Source organism: Vairimorpha necatrix, chromosome 3 (assembly GCF_036630325.1).
Source record: "Vairimorpha necatrix chromosome 3, complete sequence".
In the NCBI taxonomy this organism is placed as follows: Eukaryota; Fungi; Microsporidia; family Nosematidae; genus Vairimorpha; species Vairimorpha necatrix.
The window spans coordinates 1268966-1284980 of NC_088818.1; the positions used below are offsets into that span (position 1 = coordinate 1268966).

At 27.5% G+C, this 16015-nt stretch overlaps 10 protein-coding genes across 10 annotated transcripts; 6 read left to right on the plus strand and 4 right to left on the minus strand.

Moving 5' to 3' along the window:
* Nucleotides 1-1804: 1804 nt before the first annotated feature.
* On the plus strand, nucleotides 1805-2131 carry VNE69_03330 (60S acidic ribosomal protein P2 (RLA2); the record flags this gene model as incomplete). Its single annotated transcript, XM_065473193.1, has 1 exon — nucleotides 1805-2131. The coding sequence occupies one exon, from the start codon at nucleotides 1805-1807 to the stop codon at nucleotides 2129-2131; it is 327 nt and encodes a 108-aa protein (XP_065329265.1).
* A 52-nt stretch (nucleotides 2132-2183) lies between these two features.
* VNE69_03331 (bifunctional polynucleotide phosphatase/kinase (PNK1)) lies at nucleotides 2184-3155 on the plus strand (the record flags this gene model as incomplete). Its single annotated transcript, XM_065473194.1, has 1 exon — nucleotides 2184-3155. The coding sequence occupies one exon, from the start codon at nucleotides 2184-2186 to the stop codon at nucleotides 3153-3155; it is 972 nt and encodes a 323-aa protein (XP_065329266.1).
* A 5-nt stretch (nucleotides 3156-3160) lies between these two features.
* VNE69_03332 (uncharacterized protein) lies at nucleotides 3161-3508 on the minus strand (the record flags this gene model as incomplete). The annotated part of the gene is made up of 1 exon (XM_065473195.1): nucleotides 3161-3508. One exon carries the CDS (start codon nucleotides 3506-3508, stop codon nucleotides 3161-3163), a length of 348 nt encoding a protein of 115 aa, XP_065329267.1.
* Nucleotides 3509-3802: 294 nt separating this feature from the next.
* Nucleotides 3803-5002, plus strand: VNE69_03333 (acid phosphatase; the record flags this gene model as incomplete). Its single annotated transcript, XM_065473196.1, has 1 exon — nucleotides 3803-5002. One exon carries the CDS (start codon nucleotides 3803-3805, stop codon nucleotides 5000-5002), a length of 1200 nt encoding a protein of 399 aa, XP_065329268.1.
* A 110-nt stretch (nucleotides 5003-5112) lies between these two features.
* Nucleotides 5113-6276, plus strand: VNE69_03334 (proteasome subunit RPT4 (RPT4); the record flags this gene model as incomplete). The annotated part of the gene is made up of 1 exon (XM_065473197.1): nucleotides 5113-6276. One exon carries the CDS (start codon nucleotides 5113-5115, stop codon nucleotides 6274-6276), a length of 1164 nt encoding a protein of 387 aa, XP_065329269.1.
* Nucleotides 6277-6580: 304 nt separating this feature from the next.
* VNE69_03335 (uncharacterized protein) lies at nucleotides 6581-8305 on the plus strand (the record flags this gene model as incomplete). Its single annotated transcript, XM_065473198.1, has 1 exon — nucleotides 6581-8305. One exon carries the CDS (start codon nucleotides 6581-6583, stop codon nucleotides 8303-8305), a length of 1725 nt encoding a protein of 574 aa, XP_065329270.1.
* A 513-nt stretch (nucleotides 8306-8818) lies between these two features.
* VNE69_03336 (cAMP independent regulatory protein) lies at nucleotides 8819-9508 on the minus strand (the record flags this gene model as incomplete). The annotated part of the gene is made up of 1 exon (XM_065473199.1): nucleotides 8819-9508. The coding sequence occupies one exon, from the start codon at nucleotides 9506-9508 to the stop codon at nucleotides 8819-8821; it is 690 nt and encodes a 229-aa protein (XP_065329271.1).
* Nucleotides 9509-11128: 1620 nt separating this feature from the next.
* VNE69_03337 (mitochondrial import inner membrane translocase subunit TIM22 (TIM22)) lies at nucleotides 11129-11476 on the plus strand (the record flags this gene model as incomplete). Its single annotated transcript, XM_065473200.1, has 1 exon — nucleotides 11129-11476. The coding sequence occupies one exon, from the start codon at nucleotides 11129-11131 to the stop codon at nucleotides 11474-11476; it is 348 nt and encodes a 115-aa protein (XP_065329272.1).
* A 2718-nt stretch (nucleotides 11477-14194) lies between these two features.
* VNE69_03338 (transcription initiation factor IIE subunit alpha (T2EA)) lies at nucleotides 14195-15049 on the minus strand (the record flags this gene model as incomplete). Its single annotated transcript, XM_065473201.1, has 1 exon — nucleotides 14195-15049. One exon carries the CDS (start codon nucleotides 15047-15049, stop codon nucleotides 14195-14197), a length of 855 nt encoding a protein of 284 aa, XP_065329273.1.
* A 93-nt stretch (nucleotides 15050-15142) lies between these two features.
* On the minus strand, nucleotides 15143-15571 carry VNE69_03339 (nucleoporin NUP35; the record flags this gene model as incomplete). The annotated part of the gene is made up of 1 exon (XM_065473202.1): nucleotides 15143-15571. The coding sequence occupies one exon, from the start codon at nucleotides 15569-15571 to the stop codon at nucleotides 15143-15145; it is 429 nt and encodes a 142-aa protein (XP_065329274.1).
* Nucleotides 15572-16015: the final 444 nt, after the last annotated feature.

Here is a 16015-nt window from a genome sequence, read left to right on the forward strand (position 1 = left end):
TGTGAGATTCTTACTCAGTAAAGCTTCATCTATACAACTCGCCGGTGAACCAAGATTCACCATATTTATTTGACTTTGGCTCCAGGAGAACACTTTTCATTTATACCTCAAATCGCGTCAAGAATGATCTCACAGCAGATATACTTAACGGGAATGATATCTATAACCCGAGGAGAGACATCATCGTAAAAACTCAATAGTCTTTAAAATCATCTGTGCTGCATACACGGCTCCTAGACCCGCCACATCATCGCCCTACATTTTTATTGGACTGCGTTTACCACCAGTCTCCCACTGTTTTCGGTCGCCGTGTTACATAATCTCCTAGGATAAGATCCGCGAGACCTTCTTTTGCCCTAATTTGTAAAGTCTCTTAGTTGGCCCATAACCCAACCTAGAGTGCACAAGCCATGGGCTATGAATGGGCCATGCCCATTAGATACTTTTATGTATCAATAAGTCTTCACAAGAGGGACGCTGTTTCGGCCTTGAGTGCGTTTCTCTTTAGATGCTAATCCCTTTGTGGCTAGACATACAGTTTTCATTAAATCAACTTAATGATGTCGTGGACATTTTTATCATCTGAGTTGTGCCAATTGCGTCATAGAAAGTACAAACAATTTTGGCGCCCCTGGGATTCAAACCCAGCCATTGCTCAATGGAAGCATTGCATTCTACCACTGGGCTAAAAAGGACCCATCTATAACTGTTTTAACCCCGGAATTCATTTAAATCGTATTTATATAAGCGTAAGAATAATATTGTTTTTCTTTTGGAGAAAATACAGTACATAACTTCTGATGGTTTGTAGTAAATATCACTTCTATCATTTCTTGCGGTTATAGATAACCCTTCGGCTTAAATATCAATATTCACGTATTTGAAGCGCCGCAGTACCACAACACGCTTCATTTGTAAGATAAAGGATTTTATCAAGTATGCCCATGGAATTAAAGACACGAAGCTGGTGGTATGCTATCAGGTCGAAACCAATGATCGAATAACGTTTTTACACACTACAATTATATATTTCATCATACCAATCAACTTAGAAGTATCGCAGCCGAAGCTTATTTAATGACGCTTTTTATATTTAAGGCCTTATATGAAAACCATAGATGCTGTATTTATTAGATCGTTTAAATATATATAATTTAACTTTTATTATTCCACTTTAACTTATAATCCTTGTCTACATTTTATATGGAAGTAGTTATCCATTTCTATTTTAAATTTACAATCCGCATTGTTGGCATTCAAATATATTTATGAGCTATAATAACAGTGATATTTTGAATCAGCAATGTATTTTTTTACATTATCAAAATATTTAGTTAAATATCTACAACTCTTTATAAGATACAAATCAATCCTTGTTGTATGTCAAACACCCCCTAACTTGATATTTAAGCAAATTGTTAAATTATTTAGCCACTAGCACATCAAGACAGTTGACTTCTAATTATTTTAAAAATAATGACCAGCAGCTAAGCACATCATAATTTCGTAAGTACATACATTTATAGCAAAAAGAAATTCAAAATTAAGCAAAATAAAAGAATACAGCATCTATAACAGCACAATTTTTGCAAAATCTGTTTCAAAAAAACTTTAAATTTTTTTTTGCTATGAATCTTGTGGTAACAATATAAAATATCTTCAAAGTTGTTTAAATGTCTAGAGAATTCTATATGCCTTGATTGTTTTATAAATTAGTATAAAGAGTGTTTTCTTATGTATTTTTAATTCTATAAATCTCTTCTTTATTTTCCATTTCTAAATTTTAGTTTTTTCTACCCCCAAAATGGATTTTATCAGCGCTTCCTTGATGTTCGAGTATACATCAACAAAGAAAACAGTAGAAAACTATAGAAAGTTATATTCTGCTATTGGTGCTTCAGTCGATGAAGACGCACTCGCTTCATTTATAAAGAAAACTGAAGACATGAATATTGAAGAAATTCTAGAAAAGGGAAACAGTATTGTAGAATCTATTGCTTTACAAGTAGCTTCATCTCGGCCACAAGCCGACTCTAAACCATCTGAAGAAAAGAAAGAAGAAACTAAAGTAGAGGAAGAAGAAGAAGCTGTAGAAGTTGACTTATTCGGAGGTGATGACGATTTATTCTAAAAATAAATATTTATTTTTTAAATTTTTAAGTATTTGTTGTTTGCCCTAGGAAATGAGTATGGAAAACTTATTGACACCAATCATCACATATTTTGATCATCTTATGATTCTAGATTATGGATTTGACAAACAAAATCTTAAGAAAGTCGCTTTATTCGATTTGGACTCGACACTGCTAAAATTATTTGCTAACGACATATCGAAATTTGAATACATGTACCCGCCAATCCCAGAAAAACTTAGAAATCTACATGATGATGGTTACAAACTTATTATTGTTTCTAATCAATCCTTAGCAATTGAAAACAACGAATTAGAACTGATCAAACTAAAATTACAAAAATTTATTTTAGATATAAAACTTCCATTCCTAATTTTTATAAGTCTTGGTCGTAATAAATACAGAAAACCATCTATTGGAATTTATGAATACATTAGAAATAATTACGGATCAAACATAGAAGATATATTTTATGTTGGTGACGCGGCAGGCCCAAGATTAAATTCTTATTCTGCTTACAGTGACATCAAATTTGCCTATAATTGTCAGATAAAATTTTATACGCCCGAGGAATATTTTTTAGGAGTTAAAAATTACAAGCAGTTTAAAATTTTTGATGTAACAAAATTCAAGCAACGATCGGATTATTATTTTGAACCAATTAAGTCTGAAAATATTTTTGTTTTTGGTACGAAAAAATATAGTGGTGTTACATTTTTCATAAAAAAGTATTTTCCAGAATATACAGAAGATAATATTTATATTAATTGTCATGATATTAAATTAATACAAAAATTCGAACATAATTCTACTTTTTATTTGTTAGATTATTCTCAGGAAATATTAACATGGAAAAAAGGATTTTTTTATTGTAGTGGTCTGTATTATAAAAAAACTTATACTCCTGTGAAAAAACATATTCTTGATTATTTGTCAAAAAAACTTATAAAAGTACCATTTATATACGACGAAAGTGGATTTACAGAAGAACAAAAAAGAATTGCGCGCTTACAGTTATGTTGAAAAATCTAAATTCTATTACTACCAAAAAAATGATTAAATTGAATTTCTTCAAAATATCTTATTTTTTCGGAGACACAGACTTTTATTCCTTCACATTTGAAACATTGCTCTATTTGATAAGATTTTTGATCATTAGAAGTTGGTACAGCAATTGCTTCATTAGTTTTTGGTTTTTTTAATTTAATACTTTCAAAAAATTTTGCTAATGTCTTTACATTTCCTAGAGACCTTTTTTGACATTTACAGACTTCACCTTGTAAATGTATGTAACAAATACCATCTACAAAACTAGTACTTGTGTTAAATCTATCAAATAATAAAGACCTTTCGGGAGTGAGATTGCTTTTTATCATTCCGAAAATAAAGAATAACATTTTATTAATACGATTACCAATAAAAAATAAAATGTAAATTACTGGTTAATAGTTTTTTTAAAAAAATTGGCATGGAAAATATAGTCAAAATTGCCAATTATATTTTTTTTTAAAACCCCGTCAAGCTATAAAAATTTTTACATAAAAAAATCATATATTTAATATAGAGATTTTTTTGACTTTTATTAATGCCTAGAAAATCCATTTAACATCCTTGATTTTTGTTACAATAATAAACAAATAAACAATAAATTTTCTAAACTACACATAACAATGAAATTTTACTTATATATTATTTTAATTTTATCTGTAGATTGGGATTATAACAACAAGAAAGATCAAGTAGAAGCCTCAAAAGTTATATCAAATGAATATAAAGAATATTGTAAAGCAAATTATAAATTCTTTGGTAAAGTAAAAAATCATCATTTAAATAAGTTAATAGTTATATTTAGACACGGCGACAGAGCGCCGCTTAAAAATTTTAATTCCGAGTGGAGTAAGAAGAAATGCGTAAAATGTCTTTTTAATCAAGATACTATTTCTAACTGTAAAAATGCAAATTGTAATATTGGAGATCTTACGATCACAGGATTTAAACAGGCGCAAGAATTAGGAAAATTTATAAAAAAGAATTATGAGAAATTATTATTTCCAGATGGAATAAATGAAAAAGATATTTATTATAGAGTTACCAAGGTAAAAAGAACGCATTCAACTCTTATGGGAGTGATGAAAGGTCTAAGAAAAAAAGACAGTATAAATAATGTCAATTCTTTTTATAAAGATGATTCACTTCTAAGAATTAAAAATTGTAGTTCATTGGACCAATTGAATTCCAATAATTTTAAAGTAAACGATGACACATTATGTGCTATGGAAAAAATGGACATACAAAATGGTCGTGATTTGGCTTATTTGGCCGATGAAATAAGATGCGCAATGTGCAATAAAATTAAATTAGATATTTCAAATGAAAATGATATTATTAATAAAATATTGAAACTGTCGAATAATAATTGGTCTAAGCAAATGGATAATGTACAAAACAATGAAAACGCCAGAACAATTTTATTTGGTCGATTTGGTAATGATTTATTGAATTTGTTGTCTTGTACACCTACTTTAAGTTTAATATCGGCACACGACGGGAGCCTGGGGATGATTTTGTCAGCTTTGTCATCAAAAATACAAAATTGGCCATCTTACGCCTCTGCGATTTTTATAGAAATTTGGAGTAAGTCTGAAAAGCAATATGTTAGGATGATTTATAATAATAAAAAATTAGATCTTGATGGATACGATGACGATATGGTTCCAATAGGTGAATTTATAAAATATGTCAGTAAACTAAGTCCAGAAGGTGTTGGAATAGAAAGTTTGTGTCAAATCAAAAATACAGGAAAGAACAACAGCTTTTTAATAGCCAATAAGAATGGATCAATATCAAAATATTATTTATCATATTTTTAAAAAAAATATAAAATTCAACATTTGATTTTAAAATTTAAAATAAAATTTTTATAGAGTTTTTTCAAAGATAAGCATTTTTCCAATATTTTTTTGTTTAGTTTACCCCACAAATGAACTCTGAGAAAATACTTGAAAATTATATTAAAGCTTTAAAAGGAAATGAAAATGTTTATAATAACTTAAAAATGGAACAAGAAATTTACAAGCAAACAAATAAACAATTTATTAAATCCGAGAAAGATGTAAAAGCTTTACAGACTATTGGCCATATAGTAGGCGAAGTCTTGAAAAAAATAACTGACGAGAAGTTTATAGTTAAAAGTAGTCAAGGCCCGCGATATGTGGTAGGCTGTATGAAGAATATTGACAGAAGCTTACTTGAATCGGGAACTAGAGTGGCCTTAGATATTACGACTTTGACAATTATGCTTGTTTTACCAAGGGAGGTTGACCCAATGGTCTACAGTATGAGCGAAGATAAACCAGTAGACATTGGCTTTGAAGCAGTAGGAGGATTAAAGAACCAAATTAGGGAACTAAAAGAAGTCATTGAACTTCCTATTAAGAATCCGGAAATATATAAACGCGTAGGAATTAAAGCGCCAAAAGGCGTCTTGTTGTATGGGCCTCCTGGTACGGGCAAGACACTTCTCGCCAGGGTCACGGCCGCCACAATGGACTGTAATTTTTTAAAAGTCGTCGCTTCCGCCTTGATCGAAAAATACATTGGAGAGTCAAGTAGAATGATCAGAGAAATGTTCGCTTATGCCAGAGAAAAAGCTCCTTGTATTATTTTCCTCGATGAAATAGATGCTATAGGAGGTAAAAGATCTTCCGAATCTAGTTCTTCAGACAGAGAAGTGCAGAGGACTCTTATGGAATTATTAAATCAACTTGATGGGTTTAAAGAATTAGACAATGTCAAAGTCATAATGGCGACTAATAGGCCCGATATTCTCGATCCTGCTTTGCTTCGACCTGGAAGATTGGACAGAAAGATAGAAATTCCCTTGCCTAATGAACAAGGGCGCAGAGAAATTCTACAGATTCATAGTCGAGACATGGAAATTTCTGGCGAAATTGATTTTGACACTCTTGTCAAATTGACGCAAGATTTTAATGGTGCAGATTTAAGAAATGTTAGTACAGAGGCGGGTATGATGGCGATTAGAGAAGACAGAGATTACGCTTTACAAGAAGATTTTATTAAAGCAGCAAGAAAAATAGCAGAGACTAAGAAATTAGAGACTAAGATGGACTATAAGAAAAAATAAATAATGATGTAAAGCCTTTTTTTAACTTTAATGTGCAAATATTTTATTAGCAATAATTTATTTAAATATGTCAAAAATAATTGATAACTCTAAAAAATTTATTTCTTAGAAGTAATGTCAAGGTCAAAATTTATTTAAATATTAATATTAACTCAATAATTCATTAATGTAACTATGGTTTTTAAAAAATTAAATTTTTAATCTTTTCGGCCAATTTCCCATAAAATTAAAGCTCTTTAAAAAAATTAATTTAATTTTTATTTTTCCGTTATTTTTTATTTTATTTAATTTTTTATCCCTCCAAATGACCCAAAGTTCAGTGTTAAAGATTTATGAAATTTTTAGATCTAGAAAAATCGCCTCTACCTTTTTTATTTTGACAAATCGGGAACTACACAAAGTCAACCAAAAAATGTATGTAAAAATTTTACAGGGTTATGTGTACAAAAATGACACTATAAGAATCATATCTGAAGATGAAGGGAGTGGCATAGAATTTGAAGTGGTGGAAGAAGAAATAGACGAGGAAGATATGCTTTACGATTATAATGATTATATTTATACTAAATATAATTTATTACCTTTTTTAACTGATACACTGCCGTATCAGAACAAGATTATTGATATACTTCCTGACTCAGTAACGCCTAAATTAACAGGAAGAATATTGTATAAAACACGAATTAATAATACGACTGCGTCTCAATATCTTTTTTTTATTTTAAAAATTAATGATGAACTTATAAAAGCCATAGTTTGGAAAGAGAATCTTAAATATTCATCATTGAATGTCGGAGACTGCGTGGCAATAACAAAATTTCGAGTAGGCAAAGGATATCCGGCACAAGGACACATTGAATTTAATGAATTCAGTGAAATGGCATTTTTTAACATTAAAGAAATATCGATTAATGAAATGTACAAATTAGAAGATATTGGTCCAGAGACATCTTTAAAAATAGAAAATGAGCCCGAATTCTATAATATATCAGGATTTATTTCATATAGAAGTGTTTTAAATAGAAGGCATCACCATGGGTATAGCGAGTATTATTTACTAAATGTAGACAACAAACAGGTAATGTTGTTTTACAATTCCGATTTAGATTTTTATGATATTGAGGCGGGAAACAAAATAGAAATAAATAATTTACGGAGAATTCAGCGGAAAAAATCTACGATTTTTGTATCGACAATTTTTACTCAATTTAAATATGAAAATATTGCCGAATACGACGAATTCTGCAGTTCATTTCTTTACGAGACACCTATTAAAAGAAAGAATGATGAAATAGATGAAGACATAAAGAGAAAAAAGAGAAAAGATAGTGTAGCGAACATGACAAATGAAGACATGACGCATTCAATGGACGAAGGTACGGTGATGTTGAATCTTGAAATTATCACGCCTGAACCAAAAAACAATGACAATAAAAATTTGGCACAAGAGATATATAAAATAAAAAATGAAACACTAAGTATTCCAAGCAACGAACACAAGATTTGCAGTAAGCAAAGTGGAAATAGTTGCAGAGAAAACGAGGGAAATGTTTCTAATGAAAAAAATTTTATTGATGGAGCTTATGGATTTTTGCCAGATTCAATCTTTCAAGATGACGAAAAGGCAATAGTAATAGACAACAAAAATATTAGTGCCACGCCATTTTTCGTACCAAAGAAAATTAGACTAGAAGATTTAGAAGAGTGTGCCAATAAACTTGTTATAAATGAAAGCGACAAATTTATAGTAGAAGTAAAAATTTTAGATGTGGTCGATTTAAGAGAATCAAATGGCTACTGTGTCAACTACATTGACACAAATTGTATAAAAAAGCAGTTCCCTTTAACTGTCCAAGTTGAAAATGATTTTTCTTTTTATATTTTTGATAATTTCTTCACTGGAGAGAAAAATGATCTCCATGATAAAATTTATGATTGTATAGGAAAGGAATGTAATGTTATTATCCATCTCTTTAAAGCTACAATTGATCATGTCATATTCAGCATAAGTGATATACAAATAAAATAATTAATTATAAAATGTATTTTAGTTTATTTTTATTTGTTTTTTCTGTGTTTATGTCACTTTTCATTTTGACAGTTTTCTGCTACTAAATAAAAAAAATATTTTTTCGTTTTTTTTTGACAGCTGTCAAAATATCAATGAAGTATAAAATTGAGTAAAATTATGAAAAAGCAAATTAATGAACAAAAATTAAAAAAGTATTAACAAATAATAAAAAACACTGATCAAAATTTGTTTGTTTATACAAATATCAAAAAGAATTAAAAATACAATTTTTATTCTATTGATAATTGTTAAAGATAATTGTAGGTTTAGGGTTAAATTTATTGAATAATATAGGCTAAAGCTATCTTTAGCCATAATATATTCTCAACAATAATATAGTCTAAATAATGATTAAATTTTATATTTAAACATTATTTTTAAAATCTATTAACACATTATTTATGCAAGAATTGTATATTATTTGATTTCATTTATAAAATAAATATTTTATTTGACGCATTCCGCTCTATGTCAATCATTCCTAAGCGCCTCTTTTTTCTTATTCTTATAAATTAACCATTCATGTAACACACAGAATGATATTTTTTCAAGTTGTCTTCTTTTTACGTCTGAAAAAATTGATAAATTTGGACGCAGTGGTAACATAAATTTTCCTAGAAAGTTTTCTTTGGCTTTCTCTTGATTTAAATAGTCATCTTTTAGTAGTTCTGGATATTTCCGCAATGAATAATCGATCTCATTGAAAAATGGTATATTTATTAATGCTTCTTTGGAAAATATTGGCCTATAATACCCAATTATATGATATGTTTTTCCTTCATGTAATATGCTTATTGTTTTCTTATGAAAACCCAATTTATCATCTTCTCTAATTTCTCTATGTAATTGTGCTAATTGTTGTTTTGAAAGATTTTTTTGAATGCTTGTTTTCTTGAGAGCGGACTTAGACAAGTGTCTTGGTACTTCTTTGTATAATAAAAATTGTCCATTTATTTTAGAAGGTGACCAAATCTTGCCGTCTGTCCACCTCTTAATACCATTTTCTGTTTCAATAAAAACGAATATATCTCCGGATCTTAAGTTGTCTCTTTCTTCAGAGCGCAGACGTTGGGTAATAGGCTTTATATACCCCAGTCTTGTTGCATGTACCATTAACATGGCGTCTTCATAGTTTTGGATATAACCGAAAAGTTTATTCATGTCCAAGGGTTTATATTTGCTCTTTATATGTTTTTTTTAATCAAAACTAAAACATAATGATGTAATAATAAATATTTTGTGTTTGATAAAACCAATAATTAACGTACTTAAAAATGAAATTTATAATTTTCTAATATTTAATATGTTAAATTAAATAAATTTATTGTTGTAATCATTTTTGTTTATGTTCTGACAAACAAATGTTTACAGCAGAAACAAAATATTTTAAACTCTATTTACGTTTTATTGCGAAATTTTACATTTCTTTAGATATTTGAAACAATCTATCAATATATTAAAACTGACTTATGAAACATTGAAAGATAATAGACTTTTATAAAGTAGTTAAATGCACTTTATTTTGACTTTTATATTTTATAGAAAAAATTAAAATATTCTACATGTGCTATGATTTAAATATTTTAAGATAAAACACATTGCAAATTATTTACTCGTATTTTATACATATACATTCTCAAATCTTATTTGTACGTTTTGTTTATTTTTTTTAAAACGTATATATCTTTTGTCATATTTCAATTTAGTAAATCATTTTATTAAAAACAGAATAACTTTTTATTGGTATATATATATTTTTTATACAGCCCTTTTGCACTTTTATAGTATTTTTACTACTGTAAAAATACTATAAAAAAATAAACAAACATCAGATACAAAAAATGCAGTTGATAACTCTAATAATTTTTCAATAATAATATGATTATAAAAGAAATTTAGATTATATTTTCTATATGATAAAATTTCTTAAAACTGGATATATTATAGTGCAAAAGATTAGAAATTTTCATTTGTACATATTATAAATTTACTGCCACTTATGTTAATTCGAAATGGGTTTGTCATTATTTGACTGATTAGTTTTTATCAAGATTGATTTATTTTAAATAAAAAACATTTCTGTTATAAAATTTTAAACTTATCGCCATTTCCATTATAATATAAAATATTTTTTGTCATTTTGTAACTAATAATTTTAAAATTTTTTTACTGATAATTTTTAAAATTAGAACTGAATCATCTATAAAATTATTGATTTTTTTATAAGAATAAAACATTAACAAACTTAATAATATTCATTGTATTTGATGCATATTCACTAGCGCTTGATTTTGGTCCAATATTCTGAATAAAATAATGTTTTTTTATACTAATAATTTTTCAAGAATTATAAAATAAATTTATATTGCATCAATAAAAAATTGAATACATGAAATTATTTATTATTGGAATAACGATTTGATTGCTTCAAATGTTTTGTTTATCCAGTATAAATTATATCATACATTATATAATTTTAAATATCTTCAAAATATAATTAAAAAAAATGTAAGACTTATAACCCTTGTATCATTGCATATTTAGATGTTCAAAGCATGCAAATGCTTAAATTATCTATGATTTTTCAATAAGCATCATTTTTTTTGAAAAATTAGCACAAAAAGCTTTAAAAATGAGGGGTAAAAATATAAACGGCCAAAAGTCTAATATATCATGTTTGTTAAATTCTAATAATTTCAAGGGGATTAATTAAATTTCCAATTTTTTCTGTTTTTTTTTTTGGAAAATTTTTTCAATATTTTTTTTTTATTTTTACCCCTTATGAATTGTCTAAAGGACAAAGTTAAACTTATTAAACCTAAAATATTAAAAACTGTATCTTCAACTTTACAAGGATATCTGTTTGGTTGCATGATAGGAATGTTTACTGGATCAGATAAACCCACAATTAGAAGTATTCACAATTCTGGACAAAATGTGGCCAAAGTGTGCTTGGTTTATTCCGCTACAGAAATTGCATTAGAAACAGTAAGAGAAAAAAATGATTTTTATACTAAATTAACGAGTGGAGCGATTACGGGTGGGATATGTTCAAAAGGAAAGTTGGTTAGTAAAAATACGGTATTTGGTGCTCTTGGGCTTGGAATGTATTCTGGTTTAATTAAATAACAATTTATATAAGTAAAAATAAATTATTTAGTTATGAATGTACTATATCTTAATTATGTTTTCAAATTAACGCGATATTTCTTGTTATAGTTCTTTACTCTCTAGTTATTTTTTTTTCTTTTCGAATATTAACTAAATGTTTTTTACTCTTTATAAATTTTGAAATTGTTTTTGAATTAACAACATAAATGATATTGTAATTAAGTTAATTATACTAAAATTATACAATATGTAAGCTATTTCTTTGACGAGTGCACTTGTGCAGTTTTATACTTTAAAATTAATAAATGAACATATATAAAATATAAACAATAACTACAAACACACAAAACTGTGTAAAAACAAAATTTTACCCCAGGAAAAATTGATATAAACCTAAAATATCAAGATAGAAAAACAACATTAAAGTTTAATTCATATGATAAATTTTGAATTTTACGATGTCAAGTTAACAATCTATTACAACCAATATAACGAGATTTTAGTATTTAAGATCAGTAGGATTTTTAATATTTTGGAAAAGAGAATATAGTCAAATGCTTATAAATATAGACATTAACGAAACCCTCATTTTTTGAGTAGAATTAGAGTTTAATACTTAATAAAAACAAAATCTGTACATGACCGTTTGGAATCCGCATTGAAAATCTGAAAAGACCCCTGTAAAAAATAACAAAATTCGTTGTAACAGATGTGTTTTTTTTGGGTATAAAAATAAATTAAAGTGTACTAATAAAATTGAATAATTCAGAACTAGCGTGTGCCTTACTTGTCCTGTGGCTATTCTCCTTGAGCTAATACAAGATAAACCATTGCCCAATTCTATTGTGATCACTGATCAATGGAGAGCATATGATGCCGCATTAAACAAATCACAGAGATGAAGCACAAGAATGTGAATTATTTCGTTAATTTTGTAAACTTTAACGATCCCTTCACACAATACCAAACAAATTGGAAGATTTTGGTTTCTTTCCAAGAAGAATATTTGATCTAGACATGGAATAAATCAAAACGAACACTATGAGTACCTTTTACAGTTCCTTTGGTCTTATCGAAAATCGACATATAAATCATCTTGTTTTTTTTTTATAATGTTCAGTACGGGTTCATTTTCCGAATGCGGTTTCCAAACGGTCATGTACACAAAATTGAATGTAATCTACAAAGAGTTTTTTGTATTAAAAACACTACTAATTTTATACATACTAAAAAAGCACATTCGTCGAGATTTGCTCAATATGTGTTAGGTAACAAGTCTATTTAAAACCTTTTTTAATAATATATTTTATTTGGGTATAAAATCATACTAATTACTTTAACAGGATGCTCCCACAATCTCTTCGACTGTTTCCGGAGTTCATTTTGGAATCCATGCAATGGACTCTCAAATACTTCTTCCTGAGCAGTATCAAGTCCATGTGACTGACATAGTTGGGCTTTCCAAAGTCATTTTAAGACCTCTTGTATGTATATATGCTTTCTTTCTGGGTTTTAATCGAAGCTCTTTGATATACGCGTGGCGAAAATTAGTTACATTTTAGTCCTAATTTATCATATAAGGAATAATTTTCGGCTTGAATTTGAAGAAGTTGTGTTTACGTTTCTTTTTTGTTTATAACAAAAAAATAATAATCTTTCGATTCAAACCTCAACAACGATCACTTCTTTCTCTCACCTTGTTTACAAATAGTATATCAGACTTATTATACTTTATTTTGATACTTAAATGTACCCTACTGTCGACTCTTATCTCAACATGCTCTTAGCTATATATTCCTGGACTCAGTGATTTCTTATTCTTTTAGCATGAAATATATCATACGTCTTACACAACTGCAGATGTATACATCGCATAGCCTCATTTAAATCATTTTAAAAACGATATTTTATAATATATAAAATGAAATAGTCGAAAATATTGTGACTATCTTAAATGTTAATTTAAGATCATTATCATGTCTAAAATGCCTTTTAAGCTGACAAATAATGCCAAAGAACAATATGATATGAATAATTTTTATAAAAGAGTACCTTAAGTTATGAATAAGCTTTCTGCTGAGATAAAATATTAGATGCAAAAAGGCATATAACAGATGATGAAAAGATTTTAATACCAGAAATTTTAATTTTTTAGAATTGTAAACTTGTCTACCAGTTCATACAAAAAAAGTAAATATAATTTTTTTTAATATTTTTACAAGATATTGTTTGCGTCAAGTAGTATTTATCTAGTAATTCATAAAACTTCTAATTAAATAGAATATATTAATACATGATCTTGTTTCTATGATTATAAAACGAAGACAAAGATTTTTTGTAATTATGTAAAGCAAAATATAACCAAAGAAAAAAAATCTAAATTTTTTTTTCTAGATATAAATTATTACTTTAAAGATACCTAATAAATTTTAATAGATAAAACTACTTCACCATCAAGTAGTCTCCTCTTTAAATGTATAGCAATGAGTTATATGTAAATTTTTTTGACTCATTAAAAAATTTTAACAAGCATATTTCCTTAATCAATACATTTAATGTTTACTAAATTCTGTAAATACAAATATAAAATTTTTTATCTATAAAATTACTTTTTTTCCAAATAAAATCATACGTATGCTTGTTAAAAAATTTATCTCACTTGACAGTGTCCCATTTTTTAAACTTATAAAAATATTCGCAATGACCATCTAAAAACATTTTTAAATATCAATTTATTTAATTATTTTTACTGTACACTTCAAAGTATTTCTCATATTCTTCTTCATTCATTTTTTCTATATCTTCATCAGTTACATCTTTAAACTTCTTCATCTCCCCATTTACACTTACAAAATCTTCTATATCATTTTTAATTTCTTCTTTTTTTTCATCCTCTTCATATTTTATTATATCGCTTTCTATACTCATAAAATTCTCTTCTGTCTTAATTTCTACTATATCTTTCTTCTCTTCTGTTTTTTTCTCAAGTTCTTTTTTAAATTCTGTTAATTGAAAAAAATCCATATTCGGTATCTCGAATTTATCAAGTTCTTTCAGTAAATTGATTATATCTCGTATATTATTCATAAACTTAGCATTCAGCGTATTTTCAGTCGTACAATTAGTTCCATTTTCAATTAATTCGCCGTTACATTCGTCACATTGAAAAATGTAATTAGTCATTATAAGTTGCGCGTCAAGCGCTGAAAACTGTTTATCACATGTTTTACAATAATATCCTTCTTTTGTACTATTTCTCAGATCTTCGTCTAGTTTTTTAGTAATTTTAAAAATTTTATATTTTATTATATCTCGTACTTCGACGAAGTTTATGTAGTAGACAGTTCTTAGATATTGCCTTTTGTCTTCAAATACTTCTACTTTGTTCTCGTATTTGATTATTTTGTCTTCTTTAAGTGCTACTAATAGTTTATTGATTTCTTTGTTGTGCATTTTCATTAGTTTTTGTAGGTCAGTGTCGTAGATGAGAATGTTTTCTAAGATGATGTCTACTAAAATGCAGTGATGTAGTTCATAGAATTTTCTGACTACTGTTTGTATTAAAGATTTCATATGTGGAAGATATTCCATGATGGGTTAATAAAAATTTAATTAATAATATGTACATAAAAACTTATAGATCCATGTTATAAACGAATTTACTTTATTTTTTTTTGTTTTTTTTTATTCTCCAAAGAAATAGCTTAATATCTTCCCTATAATTCCTTCTTTTCTCAGAAATATATCTTTATCATCTACCACTGCATTCCCCACTTCCCTGTATACTCCTATCATCTCTCCGTTTATATATTTAGTATTAAGTCTTAATAATTCTGTCTCTCCTGGTGTGATTACATTGACCCAGTTCTTCCCATATTCCATGTGCTGCACATGGCACACTTCTTTGATTTTTCTTACAACATTTTCCAGATTATTTTGAGAGAAGCCGAATACAGTAATGTGTCTTTTACTGGGTTTAGTGTGTCTGACGAGGGGCTCCTCGTAGAGAGTGTTCTCTGGGATTGAGAGTTCTTTTTCTACTAGTACTGCGTCAGGAGTAGATGATGGTTTAGATTTTGGGATATTCTTTTTGAAGACACGGGGGTGATACATTAGGGAGAAAAATAAAATGGAAAATAACAAAGAAAGCAAAAGAATCAAAAAACAAACAAGTAGATTAATGTAAATCAAGTATAAAAAAATTCATAAGTTTAAATAGAATATTTATAAATCGACATTGATGTTTATATTTGATCAATGTTATTTTTTATTAATTAGTAGCTTGTCAACCAATAAAAAGATCTGATCAATAAACCGTGGATTTCTTTATTGGTTGACAAAAAAGCCTCCTATAAAAAACTTAGAGCCCATTTTGAATTTTAAATACATAATGCACAGATAAATTTATTCAAATTTGTCTATAAAATTCATCTAGACTACTCTTAGATGTTTTTAATATCAAATCCTTATATTTTGATTTTATACTTTAGGGGCACCAAAAAATAAAATAAATTATCTCAAAAATGACATAAAATATTTTACACATTTTTGATTGAA